The sequence below is a fragment of the Salvia hispanica genome, chromosome 4 (genome assembly GCF_029641045.1).
Source record: "Salvia hispanica isolate PSC_SH4W2 chromosome 4, Shi_PSC_v1, whole genome shotgun sequence".
Lineage (NCBI taxonomy): Eukaryota > Viridiplantae > Streptophyta > Magnoliopsida > Lamiales > Lamiaceae > Salvia > Salvia hispanica.
The window spans coordinates 25596010-25617200 of NC_142695.1; the positions used below are offsets into that span (position 1 = coordinate 25596010).

General features: G+C 38.8%; 1 protein-coding gene and 1 long non-coding RNA gene across 2 annotated transcripts; both read left to right on the forward strand.

Annotated features, from left to right (window-relative positions):
- The first annotated feature begins 475 nt into the window (after window positions 1-475).
- On the forward strand, window positions 476-3693 carry LOC125193598 (uncharacterized). Its single transcript, XR_007171599.2, has 2 exons — window positions 476-726; window positions 2909-3693. It is a non-coding gene; the product is annotated as an uncharacterized LOC125193598 (long non-coding RNA).
- Window positions 3694-5462: 1769 nt separating this feature from the next.
- Window positions 5463-9236, forward strand: LOC125193597 (DNA/RNA helicase protein). Its single transcript, XM_048091429.2, has 4 exons — window positions 5463-5823; window positions 6357-7540; window positions 7657-7948; window positions 8290-9236. Exons 1-4 carry the CDS (start codon window positions 5478-5480, stop codon window positions 9087-9089), a joined length of 2622 nt encoding a protein of 873 aa, XP_047947386.1. The 5' UTR covers window positions 5463-5477; the 3' UTR covers window positions 9090-9236.
- The last annotated feature ends 11955 nt before the right edge of the window (window positions 9237-21191 follow it).

Here is a 21191-nt window from a genome sequence, read left to right on the forward strand (position 1 = left end):
TAGAAAGTAAGTGCAATTTTAACAAACAAAAATTATTCCAATATACTAGATAAATTTTATCCACACTTAATATGTTGGATATATAAAGTCTACCTCGATTCTTCGAAAATAAATCTTTTCACAACTTTCGGCTTCGGAGATCAAACTCCGTGAACACTCCCTTTTTAAAAGAGTGTATTGATCAATTAATTTTAAGAACATTCATAAAAGAGAATAATATGCAATGATCTTATATAGGTATGCATCCAGTTCGAGGCTTAGGCTAAAAGAAAATTCATTTGATTAGTTGGAAATTGTCAGGAATGAATTCACTAATTATCCAAAAGAAATTAATCAATTAATTTTGGAATCTACTTTCAATCCCATCCATTGTTTAAAGAACAAATAAAAAGAAGGCTCCAGCATTTAAATAAAATAAAAAAGAGTCCAACCTCCTTCCTTTCTTCTTATAAACAGCCCAAACAATAAAATAAACTGTTTCTCCTTAAAATCATTCAATACTCATAGAGGCCCAGCATCACATTCAAGTTAATTGGGAGATTAAATCTCTTCATCAAATCCTAACCCCAAACGTTCTCTCTCTGAGTCTCTCTCAAAGCTGCCACGGCCGGCTGGGACCTGCCCTTCCCACCGTGGAAGGGCAGGCCGTGGGACGTTTTTCCCATCCATGGATCTCTCATCTCTCAGCACCATCTCTCTCTCTTGACCTGCGTTTCATTCCCTGTGGTACGAAATCAGGATCTCTCATGTCTTTATCTACTTTATTACCTACTATTTTAAACACCAAACATTTTATTCTTAGACTTCATGATAAAAAGTTTTGCCTCAACTATGGGGGAACGAAGGGAGTAATTCTTATGCTTATCATTTGAGATATCAACTAGGCCACTTTGTTAGATTTTGTGTCAGTTCTATTTTTAGTTGCGTGCTAATTAAGCTATTTATTTATCGAGTTTGTTGAAATAGAAAAATTAAAATGTAATCAGTAACTTTTAATTAGTTAGTTTAGCCTTTATTCTCAGCATATATATAAGGCAATGCATTGTATTTTGAAGTCAACATTTTTCACAATGTAGTCAATAATGATTTTTTCCCCTTTTCTCTCATCTCTTTTGTCGACGGTTTCTCCCAATACCATTTCAGTTTGTTCTTCTTACTTCAATGGAGGTTTTCGATTCACCATTTTCAACATGGTATCAGAGCGCAAATCCGTTGTGCGCCTCTGATTACCTCTATCTTTTTTATTTTTTGTTACATCTTCTTAGAGTTAGGTTTTGTTCTCTTTTGAAGGGTTATATTTTGAATCCTCTGTTCCTGAACTTGAATCGGTGGAAATTTTCGATAAATGTAGCTGGATTGTTCATGAATTTCTTCTCGCACCCCAGGTTTTTCGATTCTCTCTCTGTTGGTTTCTGGATTACAAAAGATAAAAGTCGGGCGTAATACAACTCAAAAGAAGGAATACAGAAGTGATAATTGAAACAAATTACAATGAAAGATCGAAACAATAAACCGTAAGATAATAGTTAGCCGAGTCGAGAAGTCCTCTTTCCGCAAGACGAGATACGCCCCGGTAGTGCTTTTCGGATGGGCGTTTCGTCCCTAAAGATAAAACGGCTACGTCTCTGATGAAGCAGCACCGCTATCAGCAGAGTTCCGGTGAACTGGATGGAGGAGAGGGCAAAGCTTTCGACAAAAAAACGATGCAGAGAGGGAGAGAGATTATGCAATGTATGCTTTGTGTTCTAGTTTCTGGTGTGTTAGAATGCTAGAATGACCAGCCTATTTATTCACGACGCGTCTAGGTTCATTCACGACGTGGACTATCACGTGTCAGCCACGTTGGCTTTACCGCGTCATGCTGACGAGGTGTCATCCCGCTTGGCTCGCTGACGTGGAAACGGTGGTGGTCTAAAAAAAACTAGACCCACTAGCCTTGGGTCGAACCCAAGCACCAAGCCCAAAGACCACCCAAACACCAATTGCCAAGATCCAAGTTCAAGTCCAAGCCCAAAGACCCACTAGCCTTGGGTCGAATCCAAGCACCAAGCCCAAAGACCACCCAAAGACCAATTGCCAAGATCCTAGGACAAGGACAAGGACACGAGCACGGGCTCGCGGCGCGCGCGTGTGCGCTCTACAACCCATCTTAGTCCACTATAATTATACATGTAATAATCTTTCTTATTAAATACTTGTTTAATAAGGTTGTAACCTTCAATGTGGGATAATTAACTCTCTTAATTAATCCTTTAGCTTCTCTCATAGCTCTTTTAATTAGTTTGTAATTTTGCACAACTTTAATCCATTATTTCTCACTCACTGGGAATCGGATATGAAAAAATGAATATACCACGGTCATCTACTCCAAACGTAGATCGTTGCTATGTCATTTAATTTCACAAAATTAAATGTCTCGTTGAAATTATAATTGGTCAAAGTCCATTGACCGGACATAGATTCCAACACTCTCATCGGCTTTGAAATTTTCCGCCGATCTGAAATCTCAATTCTCATTCTCTGTTTTCTCTCTCATTTTTTTCTTTGCTCATTGGATTTGTATGATCCAAGTTTGTATCCTTTGTTTCTGGATTGTATGATCCAAGTTTGTATCCTTTGTTCATTGGATTTGTATGATCCAAGTTTGTTTCTATTTGAGATATGATTTCTCAAATTTGTTGATGATATCTCCTTTGTTGAATCTCTAAATGTATTTCAGATTTATCTCTTTTGTTTTCCGATTGTATCGAATGAATCAGTTTGTATTGTTTGTGACCTGTGAATCAGTTTTATTCTGCTCGATTAAATCAATCGGTTGATTCTACATTTTTTTTCTAGCCTATTATTGGCTTTTGTTTTAAATTTGGGGTAGAGCATAGTTGAAGCTGATTACCTTCTAATGCTCCAGACTGTTGAGTGGATGTTGATCTGTAGAGCTTCTTGGTTAGCTTCTGAGCAATGGACTGATGGGATAGTATGGCGGATCCATAGTGGATTTTCTCATGTCTTGAAGTCTCTGATTTCCTTGTTCGTTGCTTTGACAAGATAGTTGCATTATAGCTGGATTTGTTGCTTGTTTTGGTCTTGATTCTCAAGGATTTGAGGCAGATTGTTGGCTTTGCAGCAAGTTTTTGCACAACAAGGAACTTGGCTAGGGGTACAAGATGCTGCCTAGTTGGTTGAGTCATCTAAGATTAGAAGATTATGCGTTTTGGTGGAGTTACAGAATTGCTAATGTGATGAATAGCCCTTTAGAGATATGAATGGTGTTTGAATGTGGTCTAAAGATTTAGAATATCACTTGGCAGCAAGTTTGTAGGATTGGATGAGTTGCATGGTTTGTGTGGTGATATTAGATGTACTCGTGATGCTAGTGAATGTTTTGAGACATCAAGATTTAACCATAATTCTATCAACAATGTGATGGATTACAAATGCTCAAGATGGACTAAGATTGAGATGTTAGTAGTAGTTCTTTTTTCCTTTTGTAGTTTGATGTTCTTGTCAAGATGGCAGCATTTATTTGCTTCCATCTTGAGGGAGGCTGTTGAAATAGAAAAATTAAAATGTAGTAGCTTTTAATTAGTTAGTTTAGCCTTTATTCTCAGCTCATATATAAGGCAATGCATTGTATTTTGTAGTCAACACTTTTCACAATGTAGTCAATAAAGATTTTTTGCCCTTTTCTCTTCATCTCTTTTGTCGACGGTTTCTCCCAATACCATTGTTGTTTGTTCTTCCTCTTCAATGGAGGTTTCTCAATCCAATTCGATTCACCATTTTTAGCGGCCCTTAAAAGGCCTTATAAGGGGAAGGGTTATCCATACTTTTATAGATGAGCTAGGATTTTGTCAATACGACACATTGAATTTTAACACACATCCAACCCAACCCAACCATCCACTTTTCAATATTTAATTCATTTCTATTTCATCCACGTCATCTTCTACATCATTAATATTCATTCAACCCAACCACACCCATTTTCATGGTTTATCAATGACCACCCAACCACACTATTATATATTTTATATTATATTATTTTTTTAATAATAATATTATTAAATGAATATTATTTATTGTTGCATAATAAAATTTATTAAAGAGGACTAATAAATAAGTAATTATACCAAAGAAAGAATTGTAGGAGGAGAAAAGATGAGATTTTTTTGTTTACAAAACTATAGCAAATGTGGTCTTTATTTATAGAGAATGAAAAATTATAAATTTTAATATACTTTTTTTAATTATTTAATATAATATATAAAAGATATATCAATTTTTTAAAAATATATATCAACCAATGAAATTGTGTCATGTGGCACAATCTCATTGGCTGATTCATGAATGAATTTGTGAGACCATTCGGTCGCTGGTTGCCAACCAGCCGACCATGGTTGAGGAGAGAGAGACACCATTGTTTTAATTCTTTTTTTTTAATCGTAAATGTGACATGGAGGTCGACCAAAACAACCGATAAACATGGTCTTATAGAGGGAGAGTTATCCATACTAATATAGATGAGCTATAATCATCACAAGTTAATGTGGGACAAGATATAAGAATTTGAACATTCTCTTTTTAATTATTAAAATTTGACCATGCATATTTTTGCTCCTCTTGCTAAGAATTTCTAGCTTTGTCCCTGTTTCTACCGCTAATCTAACTAAAAGCTTAACGATAAAAATCAGCATGCAGTACATTTTTATTATTTTCAATGATCCTATGTCTATAATATAAGTACTATAAATCAGGTATTGACATCAAAGCATGAAATATTTCAAAAGAAAATCCAGAACTACAAAGCATAAAGTTAACGATAAATTGTTCATCAATTATTTGTACTCACCAAATGAAAGTGTCTCATAAATGAATATAAAATCTAAACACACAAGTAACATTCTCGTTTTACCTCTATAATCTTTGAGGCTTCAACAAAAAATCATTCACAAAAAATTAATTTTCAAATTCTTCGCCATCTACATCTTCTCACAAAATATATGCACATGCTAAACTCCAAATTTTAGAAATTGTAGAAAATTACAAATATTTTGTATATATAAATAATAAAATAATAGTCATTAATTCTAATTTCACCGATTATAATATCTAAAAAAATTCAAATACTATATCACGTTTATACAATTGAATGTCAAAAATTGAATTTAAAAGCAAATGACGTTAATTAATACTATATGAGACTTCTCAAACTTTTAGGGGCGAGTTCCAGAGTTACGATATATTAGAGGATCTAAATAAAAATATCCCGACGCCGTAAAGATTTGAATTTGAAACTAAAAGACGTCAGTGTTGTAATATCACTAACAAAGAAGGATGATTTTATAAATTAGAAATCAGAAGAGGGTCGAAATGCAAATATCCAACACGCCGTAACGTATATCCATCCTCTTTCTCTCTCTAACCCGCCATTTCCCCCTTTTCAAACCGTCGGGGAAAAAAAAACCCTACCCCCAAAAATGGAAGAAATCCAAGTGGAATACGAGGATCGCCGCGACCCGGTGGATCTGTTCATGACCTTAGATAGCTGGCCGATTTCTCCTCTCAACGACGACGTCGCCTCGCAGTCTCAGGCCGACACATTTCTTGTCGGTTTCGTGATCGTCAACGTCGTCGGCCTCCGGTATTACCACGGAACAATCAGCGGCCGCGAAATCGTCGGCCTGGTTCGCGATGAGCTGAATCCGCACGATGAGAACGCGATTAAGGTTCTCAATATGTTGTCGGTGCAGGTTGGCTTCATCGAGCGAGCTGCCGCTGCTGTGCTGTCGCCTCTCATTGATAGCCGCTCGATTTCCGTTGAAGGTAGATGTTGATTTTTTTTAATTCAAATACTGAAGGGTTAGTTTTCGTGTTTGTTGAGTTCGTAGAGTTCTGATTTGTTAATGCGATTTTTGAATGATTACCGCAGCTTATGATTTTGAAATCTTCATGAGGATGTGATTTTTGGGGGAATGAGTTTTCTAGTATTTTTCATTATTTTATTATTTCATTGCATTGCTTATAATGTAAAGTTGGAAATGGTAGTGAACTATGCATTACAGATGCTACACTAAGTGGATTTATTGAATACTGCATGTATCGTCTAATTCCCTCATGTAAATGGTATGCGTGAAAGTAGATAGTAGATACTCAAACTGTGATAAGCAGCAAGAATATACGAGTGCTGCATTCCATTATTAGTTGCTTTTAAGGCTTAGCTTGGTTACAAGCAGGGTGCATTTTCACTGAAGCTTTACGACCTAGTGAAGCAAGAAGGTCTTTTCTTTTTTAGTTGATTTCTGTCTTGAAGTTAGTTTCAGTCTATACTAGTTTAACATGTGTTGAGCACGTGATAGGAATCGTGCCAAAACCACCAGGAAAGGGGAGCAGATTCAAGATTCCCTGTCAAATTCACATTTTTGCAAGGATAGAGGATTTTGGGAGAGTAAAGATGGCAATATCTAGAGGCGGACTGCAGTTAATATCAGAAGGCAATGCATCCTTTACATTGTCTGAGGCAGTGGCTGTGAAAGAGACAAAGAGTATTTTAGAGGAGAAGAGTGTAGATGAGATATTCAAACTGTTGGATTTGAAAGTCAGTAAAGAAGGGTTGTCGGAACCATTGGATCCGCCAAAAGATATGATAAAATCTGAGCTCTTTTTTCATCAGAAGGAAGGACTGGGATGGTTAGTGAGTAGGGAGACTTCATGCGAATTGCCTCCTTTTTGGCAAGAGAAAGATGGTGTATACGTGAATGAATTGACTAATTACCAGACTGTGACAAGACCAGAGCCCTTGCGAGGAGGCATTTTTGCTGATGACATGGGTTTGGGTAAAACACTTACACTCCTCTCATTGATTGCTTTTGATAAGTCGGCTCTTGCTGTAGATTCATCTAGCAGTAGAGGCGGTATAGCTGATGCAGATGATGAGGAATCAGGTGAAAAGTCAAAGAGGGGAAGGGGGAGGAAGAAGTCTGATACTTTGGGGAAAAAGAGGAAAGCTGAAGATCTTGTTCCAAAAAGAAAGGGGAAAAGTCCTGCTTTCGATAATTGCTCTTCTTTGGAGGCAAAGAGTACACTTATAGTTTGTCCGCCTTCTGTCTTTTCATCATGGATGACACAGTTAGAAGAACACACTATAAAGGGGACCTTTAAGGTGTACATGTACTACGGCGAAAGGACTAAAGATGCTAAAGAGCTTAAGAAATATGATATTGTACTGACAACATATTCTACACTGGCCAGCGAGGAATCACAGGACGAGTCTCCTATTAAAAAGATTGAGTGGAGACGAGTTATATTAGATGAGGCACATGTGATAAAAAATGCAAACACTCAACAGAGCCGTGCAGTCACTAATCTTAATGCAAAACGTAGATGGGCTATTACTGGGACACCTGTGCAAAATAACTCTTATGATTTGTTTTCGTTAGTAGCCTTTTTGAAGTTTGAACCCCTTTCAATGAAAAGCCTCTGGAATAGTTTAATACAACGACCACTTGCTCGAGGAGATGAGAAGGGTATCTCCCGGCTTCAGGTAAATACATATCAATCTTTAGTATTTCTTCCATAGCTGTTTCTTTCTCACATTCAAAATTCTCTTCTCAACACTTGAAGAACCATTAATTGTGGGACTTTGTCATGTGTTTTCAGGTTCTTATGGCTACTATATCTTTGAGGCGAACGAAAGAGAAAGGTTTGGTTGGTCTTCCATCTAAAAGCATAGAGATCCATTTTGTGAACCTTCGTGAAGAAGAGCGCAGGGTTTATGATCAGATGGAAGAAGAGGCAAAAAAGATTGTTAAAGACTATATCTCTAATGAAAGTGTAGTAAGAAACTACTCAACTGTTCTTAGCATTATTGTAAGGCTTCGTCAAATTTGCACAGATCTGGCCCTGTGCCCAGCAGATCTTAGAGCTCTACTCCCACAAAGCCAAATTGAAGGTAATATATCAGAGTAAACTGCATTATGTGTCTTCTTGCTCCCCACCTCGACTATAATTTGGCATGGTCTCACCTCATGCATATACATTTAGAATAATTAATTGGTTTTGTTATTTTCGACATCTGCTCTAGCCTCTAGGCCTCTGTTGGCTAATTAACTACCTATATCTGCATGCTAGATTGTTTCAACTAATCTATACTCTTATTGATAGAGTTTTATCAAATACTGTTATCTATTCATGGAATAGTATTTTTTAATCATCTCCCACTTCTAATAAGTTGTTAGCTTGGGATTCTAATTATTTATCTTGTGTTTTTGGATGCTTACCAAATCCATTCAGATGTGACGAACAATCCAAAATTGCTGCAAAAGTTGCTTTCTGTGTTGCAAGACGGAGAGGACTTCGACTGTCCAATCTGCATCTCTCAACCCATGGACATTATAATAACATGCTGTGCTCACATTTTCTGCGAGCCATGCATCCTAAAAACAATAAAACGAAGCAAACCCTGCTGTCCAATGTGCCGTCACCCACTCTCAGAATCCGACCTTTTCAAAGCCCCTCCAGAGTCTCAGACAACTTCCACTGAAGGTCCATCATCAAGCCCCTCATCCAAAGTTGCTGCACTTTTGAAACTCCTAACAGTGTCTAGAGACGCTAGTCCTTCTTCCAAGTCAATCGTCTTCTCTCAGTTCCGGAAAATGTTGCTTCTGCTAGAAGAGCCCCTGAAGCAAGCCGGTTTCAAAGTGATCCGCTTAGATGGATCGATGAATGCAAAGAAGAGATCACAGGTGATCAAAGACTTTGGAGTCCCAGCACCTGAAGGCCCCACAATCATGCTGGCTAGTTTGAAAGCTTCAAATGCAGGGATCAATCTCACTGCTGCTTCAACCGTGTATCTGCTGGAACCATGGTGGAATCCTGCTATTGAGGAACAAGCCATGGACAGGGTGCATCGCATTGGGCAGAAGGACGATGTGAAAGTCGTGAGACTGATTGCTCAGGACACCATAGATGAGAGGATCTTGCAGCTGCAGGAGAAGAAGAGAATGCTGGCTAAGAAAGCTTTTGGACGTCGGAGCCAGAAAGATCAGAGGGAGATAAATAGAGGTGATCTCACGGCCTTGATGAACTTGTAAGGCGTGATTTTCTTTCCTTTTGCCATTTTGATGAGATTTTGTTTAGTGGCTGAAAATGTATATATATGTGCATATATGTTGCTTAATCGCCTGGAAATTCTAACTTATTTTTGTGAATGTGAAATGTATCGGCATCACTGACAATTACTCCCTCTGTCCCACAATAAGAGTCTTGTATTGCCATTTCGGTCCGTCCACAGTAAGAATCATAAATGGTAAGTAGGCCTACATTACACCGACTTATTCCACTCATATTTTGTTATAAAACTAATATATATAAGTGGGACATATATATCACTAACTTATTCGAGTTCTTTACATTTCTTAAAACTCATGTCGTAACTAAATAGAACTACTATTCCGAGACAGAAGTAATATTGAACTCTCCCCATCCAAATCCGAAATTACAAGTAATCCGGGTTTCCGTTTAACTTTCATTTCTCGTGCTTAAGATTAAAATGTCCATTAATTAATTAATGTCTGCTATTGACTTAATTAATTAACTTCTTATTAATTCCAAGAGTGGACTTAGCATGAAACGCTTATTTATTATTCATAGAGTAATCACACTCCAACTAGCTAGGTTCCGAATAATAAAACCTTGTTTCACGCTCCTCTTGAGGACATTATCAAACGAGACTCAGCTCGCACACGATTCAATATAATAGCAATTCTAGCACCGCTAGATATTGATCACCACTACCCAATATATCAGGATAATTGGGTTACGAAAAACCCGCACCATTTGATAAGTCAAAGCAGTGCATAATCAATACCGTATGCTCAATGCTAACCTACATTGATTAAGAAATAAATATTTATCAAGACCTCGCCTTTCAGTAGATAGCCTAAGGGCAAGTCTTGTTGTTAGATCCGTTCAGTGCTATACCACACCAATGTCATATTATTTCAGTAAGGCTTAGAAATATGCGGACTGACATTGCAACCTTTCTCAATGGATAGTCAAATTCCAACTAGGTTGTGAAATTCATCTTTTTCTTTGTTTAAAACTGACCGTGTTAACTTAAAGTGGACGACGCCCACAACCGGTCTACTAAAACAAAGACTTAGACTTTGTTAAGTTAACTTATACATTTAAACATGCATTAACATCCATTAAATGTAAAACATAACGACAAAAAATAATCTGTTTTATTTATTGGAAAATAAAATAAGTGTTTTACAGTATTCAATCACTCGAAACGTGATTTCTAGTATACAAACTCTAACAATCTCCCACTTATACTCAAAACACTTTCGAGTATACAAAAAAAATGTGCTAACGTCTAGTTCTCCCACTTATACTGAAAGCGGATTGAGGTCTTGAATTAGTCGACCTCCCATTCCTTCAACATGTCTTTCATACGGCTTTACCGCTAATGCCTTCGTGAAAGGATCTGCCAGGTTGTTTTCTTACTCAATCTTGACCACTTGTATGTCTCCTCTCTGCACTATATCTCGAATGATATGATACTTCCTCTCTATGTGCTTGCTCGCTTTATGAGCCCGTGGTTTCCTCGAATTTTCCACAGCACCAGAATTATCACAATAAATGGTGATGCTCTTGGGCATATTCGCAACCACACCTAAGTCCAGAAGGAAGTTCTTAAGCCATACAACCTCTTTTGCAGCCTCGGAAGCGGCCACATACTCGGCTTCCATGGTAGAGTCTGCAATGCATTTCTGCTTTACACTCTTTCAAATTACAGCTCCACCTCCTAAGGTAAACACATATCCGGAAGTTGATTTTCTCGAATCTACATCAGCTTGAAAATCTGAATCTGTATATCCTAAAGGACAGAGCTCAGCTGCATTTTAAACTAGAACATAGTCCTTAGTCCGATTAAGGTACTTGAGTATGTTCTTTACGGCAGTCCAATGTCCTTAGCCGGGATTTGATTGATATCTTGCTACCATGCCAACAGCAAAGCAGATATCGGGTCTAGTACAAACATAACATACATGAGACTACCAACTGCCGAGGCATATGGTATTCTTCTCATTTCTGCTATCTCAGATGCTGTCTTAGGACACATCTCTTGAGATAAATGGATGCCATGTCTAAAAGGTAGAAAACCTTTCTTGGCATCTTGCATGCTAAAGCGTCTAAGTATTGTATCGATGTAAGATTCTTGGGATAAGCACAACATTCTCTTAGCTCGGTTCCTAAGAACCTTGATACCGAGAATGTGTCCCGCATCACCCATATCTTTCATCTCGAACTGGCTGGACAACCAAGTTCGCACTGATGACAACATCTTTTTATTGTTTCCAATTAGAAGAATGTCATCTACATATAAAACTAAGAACACAACATTTCCCTTTTCAACCTTCTTATACACACAGCTTTCATTAGGGCATTTTTCGAATCCAAACTTTTGAACTGTTTGATCGAAACACTGGTTCCATGATCTAGATGCTTGCTTGAGGCCATAAATGGACTTCTTAAGCTTCCAAACCATGTGTTCCTTGCCCTTTACCACATAGCCTTCGGGTTGTTCCATGTAGATGGTCTCCTCAAGGCTCCCGTTCAAAAACGCAGTCTTAACGTCCATCTGTCATACTTACCAATCCATGTAAGCTGCTATAGACAAAATAATACAGATCGATTTGAGCATGGCCACTGGGGAGAAGGTCTCATCGTAATCGATGCCTTCCTTTTGGGTATACCCCTGATAAGTCGTATTCTAAGCCTTGGTTACTGGTCAGTATGTCGTGAAATGCATGTATTATCTGCAAAACAGTTGCTCATGTGTGCAGGATTGAAGGATCCAAGTCAGTAGGAGACGATTCAGGTGACGCAAGTGAAAAGGGCGCCAGAAGGGTGCGATACTGACTAGGATGCATGCCAGATAAAAGGCTCGAGATGGAGAAGGAGGATAGCTGGGATTATCATTGACAAGGGCAAAAAGGTCAAAACGCGGGAGAAGTCTACCCTAAAAGCAAGGTCAAGCCTCCCTATAAAAGAAGCCACTTGGAGAGAGAGGAGTTCGATCAACGCCTATTTAGAATTGGTTCCGTAGAGTTTAGTTTTCGAAGTTCTCGGTTCTCAACACACTTAGTAGAATTCTCTCTAGAAGATCATCCTTCAGCATTATCCCACTTCTCGTTCCTCGCCACAGCCATGGTCACTTTGTTGGGGGTTTGTATACTAAAAGATGCTTCGAGCGTACATGCCTTTGTACAGTCAGCTTGTGCATGTATAAGAGAAATGCCACATCCACTTGTTTACCTATTTATGAGAATAAATAATATAATATAAATGGTTTATTATTGAAATATGATAAACAAGTCTAAGGCTTTTTACTAAGAAGGTCAAGTAGGGAAATTCGATGAATCTCCTCATGAGTTTTCCAGTAGGGGACTTGGCCAGATCTAGTAAGAAGAAAAACGTATTCACAACCTAGATAGGCTTTGGCTGCCTATTGGAACGGTTGCGGTGTTTGTGATAATTCTCTCTTACCTAAGAAGAGATTAGTAACACCGGTGTGGTAAAGCACTGAAAGGATCTAATCCGAAATGTATTCTTTATTGCTATCTACTGAAAGAATATATTTCAGAAAGTTTAGTATTTTCTAGTCTATGATATTAATATCAATATGGTTTATTCAATCAAACGCCACTTTGACTTATCAATATGTGAGAGTTTGTACGTAACTCAAGTTCATGATATCTTGGGTGGTAGTAATTGAATAACATGAAGGTATTGGAATATTATTTCATAGAATTCGCGTGCCCAGTGTGGTATGATTAAATCCCTAAGGGGTGATCCCCAAGAGGTGTTTGAAAGAGGAATTTATTATTCAGAAAACTGCGTAGTTGGAATTTATTCCACGAATAATAAATAAAGTTTCAAACTAGAAAAACTCTTTGGAGAATTAATTTAATTCTAGTCACATAGCAGACAAAAGAATTAAATTGACGGATCAAGATAATCTTAAACGCGGGAAATATTATAAAATAAAATGGACCCAAGTTATTTGTAATTTGGTGATTTAAGTGGGAGTGCAATATTATTCTTTAGTGGAATAAAATAATATTCCATTGATAATATATTAAATCATGGGTCATTTGATTTAATTAGTAATTTATCTAAAGGGTGAGCCCAACACTTAAGTCATTCCATGGATCCCCTTACTAGCCCAATAAGGTCCACTATAAATAATGAATGAAAGGGAAACCCTAGCACACAATCCAAGACAACTCAAAACCCTAACCCTAGCCTTGAAATCGGCGCCTCCTTCCTTCTCTCTCTTGGTCTTGATTTTCGAGCCATAGTTGTGGGAGAATTAGGGTTTTGATTATTGTTCTTGATCTATCCTAATTCATAGGATTAGATCTAGACAATTTGGTGTTTGTATTGGGTTTCCCTAGATTCATTCAAAGTTATTTAATTGGTTTTTTAAGATCCGCCCACACGGATGGAGAATCAAGGACGAGGGATTAGTACGGAAGATTCGTGGTCGATAAACCAAGGATCTCCGGGTGGTGCAGCTAGCAACGTCAATCCAATGATGGATTATGAGGTAACAATCGAATCTACATCGAATATTGATGCACTTTTTATTTGCACTATAAATACCTGCAAGTATACAGAGTAGGTATAGTATAGCAAAAGGTTAGTACCGGGTATCGAACACGGGGAAGATGTACACAAAGTGTCCATCTTCTACTAGAACTCAATTACTATCTGGAGAAACAAGAATTTTTGGAAACTTTTGAAAACAGTAAATATTAAAAACATTAAACAACTAAATGCAAGCAAATCACGGAGAGAAAAGTATAGAGATAAGGGGAATTCCAGGGATGTGCTTTCACTTTTATGGTTATACAAATTCCAAACTACAATACCCTAGCACAGTTAATACTTTGAAAGGACGAGTCACCTAGCTTATGCTCATGCGATACAAACGTTGATTACTAACATTAGGGTTGTCAATCCTAACACGTAACTCCAAAAAGCTCCTAAGACCCTTGAAAAGTCCTCACTCTCAATTAACAGTGCCGTTTTAAAGGAAGCTAACTGTAGTGTCTACTAAGTGGATCTAACTCGCTAGAACTCTGTCACAGTTATGAAGCAAGTTGTATTGAATCATACATAATTGTGTCACTCAATTATGAAGCATCATGATTAACTTAGGGAAGAAACAAAGTAAAAACAAAACGGATATTAAATAGAAAACGGAATTGTATAACCAAAGTTGCTACTAACACATCCCTAGAATCCTATGAGTTTAGTTACACATGACTGAATAAACTAAAAACATAGATTGAAGGGAAAGCAATTTGAACATAAAACTAAAGCAAATAAAACCCGTAGGTTGAATCCTTGTCGTTCTTGATGTTCTTGAAATCCTTCTCCAACTCCTTGCACAATTGAAGTACTCTAGCTTTTGATCTCTACGAATGTTGCAAGTAGTCACTCTCTTTCTCTTTGAATGTGTTCTTGTTGTGTGAAAAACTCTCTTTGATGAAGCTTGAGGTCCTATTTATAGGGGAAGATTATTCCTCATCATAGAAGGAAAAGATCTTCAAAGTTTGGTAAATCTTGGAGCAAATCTAGGGCTGGTCGGATTCGTCGCCTTTCTCCGGCGGGCCGCCGCACCTTGGCCGGCGGTCGCCGCGTTGGAGTCCAGAGACTCTGACCCTTCGGTGGCGGACCGCCACATGTCCTCCGGCGGTCGCCGGGCGAGACTCTTCTCCTAGCGTAAATTTCCGAGGCGGGCCGCCACATAGCTCTGACCGCCGGGCGCCGGCGGTCGCCGTACAACTCCGCGGCGGTCGCTGGTCGCCGTCTGACTCCAGATTTCCAGACTATGCGTTTTTACTCCCCTTTTCGGCTCAAATATGCACATTTCTCACAAAACACGTCAAAATACCAAAATGTATAGAATATGCAAATAATGGACATGTAGAGTGATTTTGATAACAAAAACGGACCAAATAATGGCCTTAAAACAGTGCAAAATCCGGGCGTATCAAATATGCATGATTATGTGTTTATTTGATGTTATATCTATAGATCTATGTAAATTGCATGAAATTGGAGTCGAATGCATAATCACCTAAATAGATCCGGTCTAGGACCTGTTTGGTTTCCGTGTCTTCCGCTGCAGTAGTCCCAACACACTTGACGTCCAGAGTTTGCCGGAGAAGTCATCAGTCCGCCGTTCCAGCCAGTTATCGTAGCAGTGTAGTAGTATCATCGCCCGGAGTGGCACAAACAATCTTAATCGCTTTCTTAGTTTAAAGTTTACATGTTTTCATCATTTAAGTTATTTGCAAACACTCATCGCTGTTGCTCTTTTGAAGTACTTGTTATTTTCCAACGTTTACATTATGAAGTTTCTATTTCGCATGTCACTTTGGTTCGAGTTCGCTTCATTCTGCCCAGGAAAATTAGATTTAGTTATTGCTTTCAATTTCTAAGTGTTTTCTTATCGAGAGTTGTTGATTCAAAGTGTAGCTATGCTTAGTCAAGTTTTCGTACATGAGTTTCTTTTTTGCGTCGTGATTACCACCTTGCATGTCAGTCAGTAGAAGTAAAGTTACAGTTTTACCGTTTAATTTAAGTTTAAGCATTTTAATCAATGGATCTTGAGTTTGAATTTATGAATCTGAAGTTTTAGTTATGGTGTCTGTGTTCATATGATTTTTGTCAATACTTGGTGAGGAAGAAAACGTCAAAATCAACTTTATTGGACCACTTTTACTTTTAAGCTACTTTTGCTTTTGTTCCCTACTTTTCAGATGTACTATCCAGACCTGTCAGAAAGCCCCCAGCCATCAGATATACCTTGTTGTCTAAATTTCCCCTTTTAGTAACTGTCCACTTTCCATATGTCTCTGATACACCTTGTCCCCTATTTTCACAAACACTCCCACATGTCTGTTATTTTCCCGCCTACTAGTCAGTAGAGTACCACCTTTATTTCCTGTCTAGGTAAAATCTCAACCCAAGCGTGGTAGCTAACCAAAACACCCAGGAAAGTCACCACAGTTATCAAAACGTGTCCATCCTCGTGGGATTCGACCCTTACCTCCATTATACTAGCCAGTAGAAATGGGTTGAGGAAACTTGTTTGAAGCCAGGTCCCGGTTATCGTACCAACGACTCAGCTGGGTCGGGAATCTCTTCCTGATCAGTTGGATACACTCCAAAATTACATACGATAAACCACAAAACATCCGAAAGAGTGGAAAGGAACCTAGGCACCTTCAACCCCTTAGCCACTAGTGTTGCCTTAAAGAATTTAACACGTCCATCGGGTCCACGTTTACGTTTGTATATCCACTTGCTCCCAATGGCAGTACAGCCTTCGGGTAGAACAGACAAATCGTAGACGTCTTTGTCTACCATTGATTGTAGTTCCGAATCCATTGCTTTCACCCATTCGCAATGATCGACATCTGCCTGCGCCTCTGCAAAATTCCAGGGATCAAGTACATTGCTGTCCGAGGAGTGATCCATGCACTCACCTAAACCAATGTATCTATCGGGCTCATGAGAGACCCTCCCACTGCGGCGCGGCACTACAATATCTGGAGTATTAGTTGAAATTTCTGGAATTGTTGTTACACTAGGTAATTGTTCTTGGATAATGGAAGTTGTGGCTTGAGTTAGCTCTTCAAGAGCTATCTCACTGCTGGGCTTATGATTCATTACATAGTCTTCCTCTAAGAATGTGGCATGAGTGCTCACAATCACTTTCTGATCTCTGAGACTATAGAATTCATAAGCTTTCGTTCCTCTAGGGTATCCTATAAACACACAAACCTCTGTCCTAGATTCCAGCTTAGTTGGATCCTTTTCCAATACATGAGCCGGACACCCCCATACTCTGAGATGTTCCAGATTGGGCTTTCGCCCATTCCACAACTCATATGGGGTAGTAGAAACAGATTTAGAAGGTAAGTTGTCTAAGAGATAGTTTGCTGAAAGCAAAGCATGACCCCAAAACGAAACAGGTAACCGTGCATAACTCATCATCGACCGGACCATATTCAATAAGGTCCTATTCCTTCTTTCAGCCACGCCAATCTGCTGGGGTGTGCCCGGCGCAGTCGTTTGGTATTGAATTCCCGCCACTGATAAATAGTCCAAAAACTCGGCACTTAGGTATTCGCCTCCGCGATCAGATCGCAGACATTTGATACTCTTACCATGATGCGTCTCTACTTTAGCCTTAAACTCCTTGAACTTGTCAAAAGTTTTAGACTTGTAGCGCATCAAATAGATGTATCCGATTTTCGAGTAGTCATCTGTAAAGGTGACGAAATATCGAAAAATGCCCCTTGCCTCGGTTGACATTGGTCCACACACATCAGTATGAATGAGCTCAAGTACTTCCTTGGCCCTATTCCCCTTTGACCTAAAAGGTCTCTTAGTCATCTTGCCTTCGAGACAGGACTCACACTTCGAAAATGGTTCCTTCTCAAGACCTTTAATAAGATCTTGATCAACCATCGCATGAATCCTTCTTTCGTTGGCATGACCAAGTCTAAGGTCCCATAAGTACATTTCATTCATTGAACTTGAAGGTTCTTTTCTTTTCTTAGAAATTTACGATGTAGCATTGAGTTCTGATTTACGTTGATTAAATTGTGTAGAAGTGATTGTGTACAGATTGTTTTCCTTGATACCACAACAGATATAAGAACCATCTTTCTTAATAACGCAATTGTCATTAAAAGAAATCGAATCCATCAAAAGACAATTTAGAAACTGAAATTAAATTTCTTCTAAAAGAAGGTATCAACAAAACATTCTTCAAAATAAAAAATCTATCACTAGAAAAACTCAAATAAACGTCTCCCACTGCAACGGCCGCCACTTTCGTAGCGTCGCCCAGCTGGACTTCGATCTCACGATCATGTAACCGTCTTGTCACCCGCATTAAGTCAGGATCAGAACATATATGATCAATTACTCCAGTATCAATGACCCAAGTATGAGTAGATGTCAAAGTCAAACATGACTCGACTACTAGAGCATGGTGCATACCTGTAGCCTTGCCCTTCTTAGGACAATCTGGCTTCCAATGACCCTTCTCTCCACATTTGAAGCACTTTCCAGTAGGCTTCTTGTCACCCCGTTGTTTCTTCTTTCCCTTAGCATTCTTAGCTGCCACTGGGTTCGGTGCCTTTTTCTTTCCTTTTCTAGGCTTAGAGCCAGAGGAATTAGGCGCCAAACTCAGCATAGCTACCTTAGCTTGAACCATAAGGTCCTCCGCCGACTGAAGTTCAGTCAGCAACATTGCCAACGTGTAATTCCGCTTATTCATCTCGAAATTGAGCTTGAACTGTTGGAAACTAGGGGGAAGACTTTGAAGGATTATAGTAACCTGGGACTCGAGATTGATTGTCCCTCCCAAAACCTCAATCTGGTTGAGGTGACTCATCATCTCGAGGACGTGTTGCCTCACAGACGTGTTAGGTTTGGTATACTGAAAAGCATGTTTCGAGCAAGTTTCGAGCAAGTTTCGCGCGAATAGAATCTTGCTTGTATACATAAAACTCTACAATCCACTTTTAACCCGATTCAGTATTATTCGAGCAGTCTCGCACGAATAGAATCGCTATTATTATTACATTGTGTTTGCTTGTGCATTTATAAGATGTTTTACAAACATTTAAATGCATAAGAAGTAAACAAAGTCTAAGTCTTTTGCTTAATAGACCGGTTGTGGGCGTCGTCCACTTTAAGGTAACACGGTCAGATCTATGCAATGCTTTGCAAAAGAAAAAGAAGAATTTCACAACCTAGATAGGCTTTGGCTACCTATTGTGAAAGGTTGCAATGTCAGTCCGCATATTTCTAAGCCTTACTGAAATAAGATGACATTGGTGTGGTATAGCACTGAACTGATCTAAGAGCAAGACGTGTCTTTATGCTATCTACTGAAAGACTAGGTCTTGATAAAATACTATTTCTTAATCTACATATGTTAGCAATGAGCATACGGTATTGATTATGCACTACTTTGACTTATCAAATGGTGCGGGTTTTTCGCAACCCAATAATCCTGATATATTGGGTAGTGTAGATTAATATCTAGCGGTGCTAGGATTGCTATTATGTTGAATCGTGCGCGAGGTGAGTCTCGTTTGATAATGCCCTCAAGAGGAGCTCGAACAAGGTTTTATTATTCGGAAAACTGGCCAGTTGGAGTTTTATTACTCTATGAATAATAAATAAATGTTTCTTGCTAAGTCCACTCTTGGAATTAATAAGATATTAATTAATTAAGTGCATAGCAGACATTAATTAATTAATGGACATTTATATCTTAAGCGCGGGAAATAAGTAATATAAATAACGGAAACCCGGATTACTTGTAATTTCGGATTTGGATGGGGAGAGTTCAATATTACTTTTGTAGTGGCTGCTCGTAATATTCCAATATAAGCTTGTATTAAATTGGGTGTTCAATTTAATTAGTGAAAAGCTAATTGGGGGAGCCCATATCCAAAACCTTCCATAGATCCCTGTCTGGGCCCAAAAGGAACTTAATATAAATAGGAGAATAAAGGAGACAGAGAAATCACAATTTTACTTCTTGTAATTTTCGAAATTTTCGAATATCTCCAGCTGAGGAGAATTTCGAATTCTACTCCCTTTTCTAAAAGGATTTCTTCTGTCTTCTTTATTTAAGTCCTAGTATTTTGATAAGATCAGCCCACCCTGATATCGAGATACAGTTCGGGAACCAGAAAGAAGATCCGTGGTCTAGTACTGAAGATCATCGTGGAGAAGGCGCGAGCAATCGACGATTCTTTGGAGAATCAAATCGGTAACTCTAAAGCGTAGAATTCATGTTTTAGGATTTACTTTCTTTGAGCATGAATTATTTGCGTTCTAGCATGCAATTATCTGTTTAACATGTGAATTGATTAATCGCATAATCGGTCAAATATATCCTACGTCTGATTTATTTGTTTTGTACAAGTCTTCCGCTGTGCAAGGGCCACCAAACCCCAACAATTGGTATCAGAGCCAATTTTTGACTCTGATTATGTGGATTAATTTCATGTTATGTGAATTGCTTGAATGCATGTTTTAACCGTCGCGTGGTTGGATGAATTGCGCTGTTTTTATCCATGTTTGTTGGAGACGTGATGTGTGGAATTGAATTCCTAGTACATGTAATCAAAATATAAGTAATGATTACGTTGACTCCGATTGTGTAATGTACGTGACTCCAATTGAATTAAATTCGAAGTCCAGTTCGTACATCAGCGCGGCACGCTGGGTAGGCTGCGTCGGCAGCCCAAGACGTTGAAGCGGCGATCAAATCGTGACAGCAGTTCAGTTGCGGAGAAGCTGCAGAAACGACGTCGCTCAAGCGAGGACGACGCAGCAACGCAGCAACGTTGCAGCAGAAACAACACGGACAGCAGAGTCAGTCCGTTTGTGACAGCGGGAGCGACCGGAGTTCAGGCTGCCCATGCTGTAGGGCTGGGCCGTCTCGACTGGTCGCTGGCAGCAACGGTGATGACGCAGCAGCAGTTTCATGTTGGAGCAGCAGCAGCTGCGTAAGCGACGTCACAGCAGTGACGAGGACGACGCAGCAGCGTCGTCGTCACGCAAATAGCAGCAACGCAGCAGCGCCGTCAGCTCGAGTGGGAGCCCGTCGGCATATTCCCGGACTCGTGAGGCAACGGCAGCGCTGCAGCGGAGCAGTGGGAGTCCGACGGAGAGCTAGATTAGGGGTTTTCCTATGCCTCGTTCTCGTGACTTCGCTTTCCAAAATTTGATTAGGGTTTTAAATCCTTAGATTCAATTTTGGAAAGAATTCAAGATTAATTTGGATATAGGATTTGAAAATATCTTTTGTGGATTTTATATATTATATAAGATTGATTTTGTATTAAATCATGGATTAATTATAGATTTTATCCTTATTTTATGGATTTGTAGGGATTTAATTCCTAGACGAAAATCCTAGTTAAATTAGGATAATGACAATCTAATATTTATCATATCCTATGGATTAATGTGGATTTATCTCTAGACAAATCCTAGTTGGATTTAGATAATGATAATATTATTTTATTCTTATCTTATGAGTTTATATGAATTTATTCATAGATAAATTCTAG

Coding starts and splice junctions, on each gene's coding strand:
- LOC125193597 (XM_048091429.2), top strand. CDS start 5,478: ATGGAAGAAATCCAAGTGGAATACGAGGATCGCCGCGACCCGGTGGAT. Junction 5,824..6,356: donor CCGCTCGATTTCCGTTGAAG/GTAGATGTTGAT, acceptor AGCACGTGATAG/GAATCGTGCCAAAACCACCA. Junction 7,949..8,289: donor CCCACAAAGCCAAATTGAAG/GTAATATATCAG, acceptor AAATCCATTCAG/ATGTGACGAACAATCCAAAA.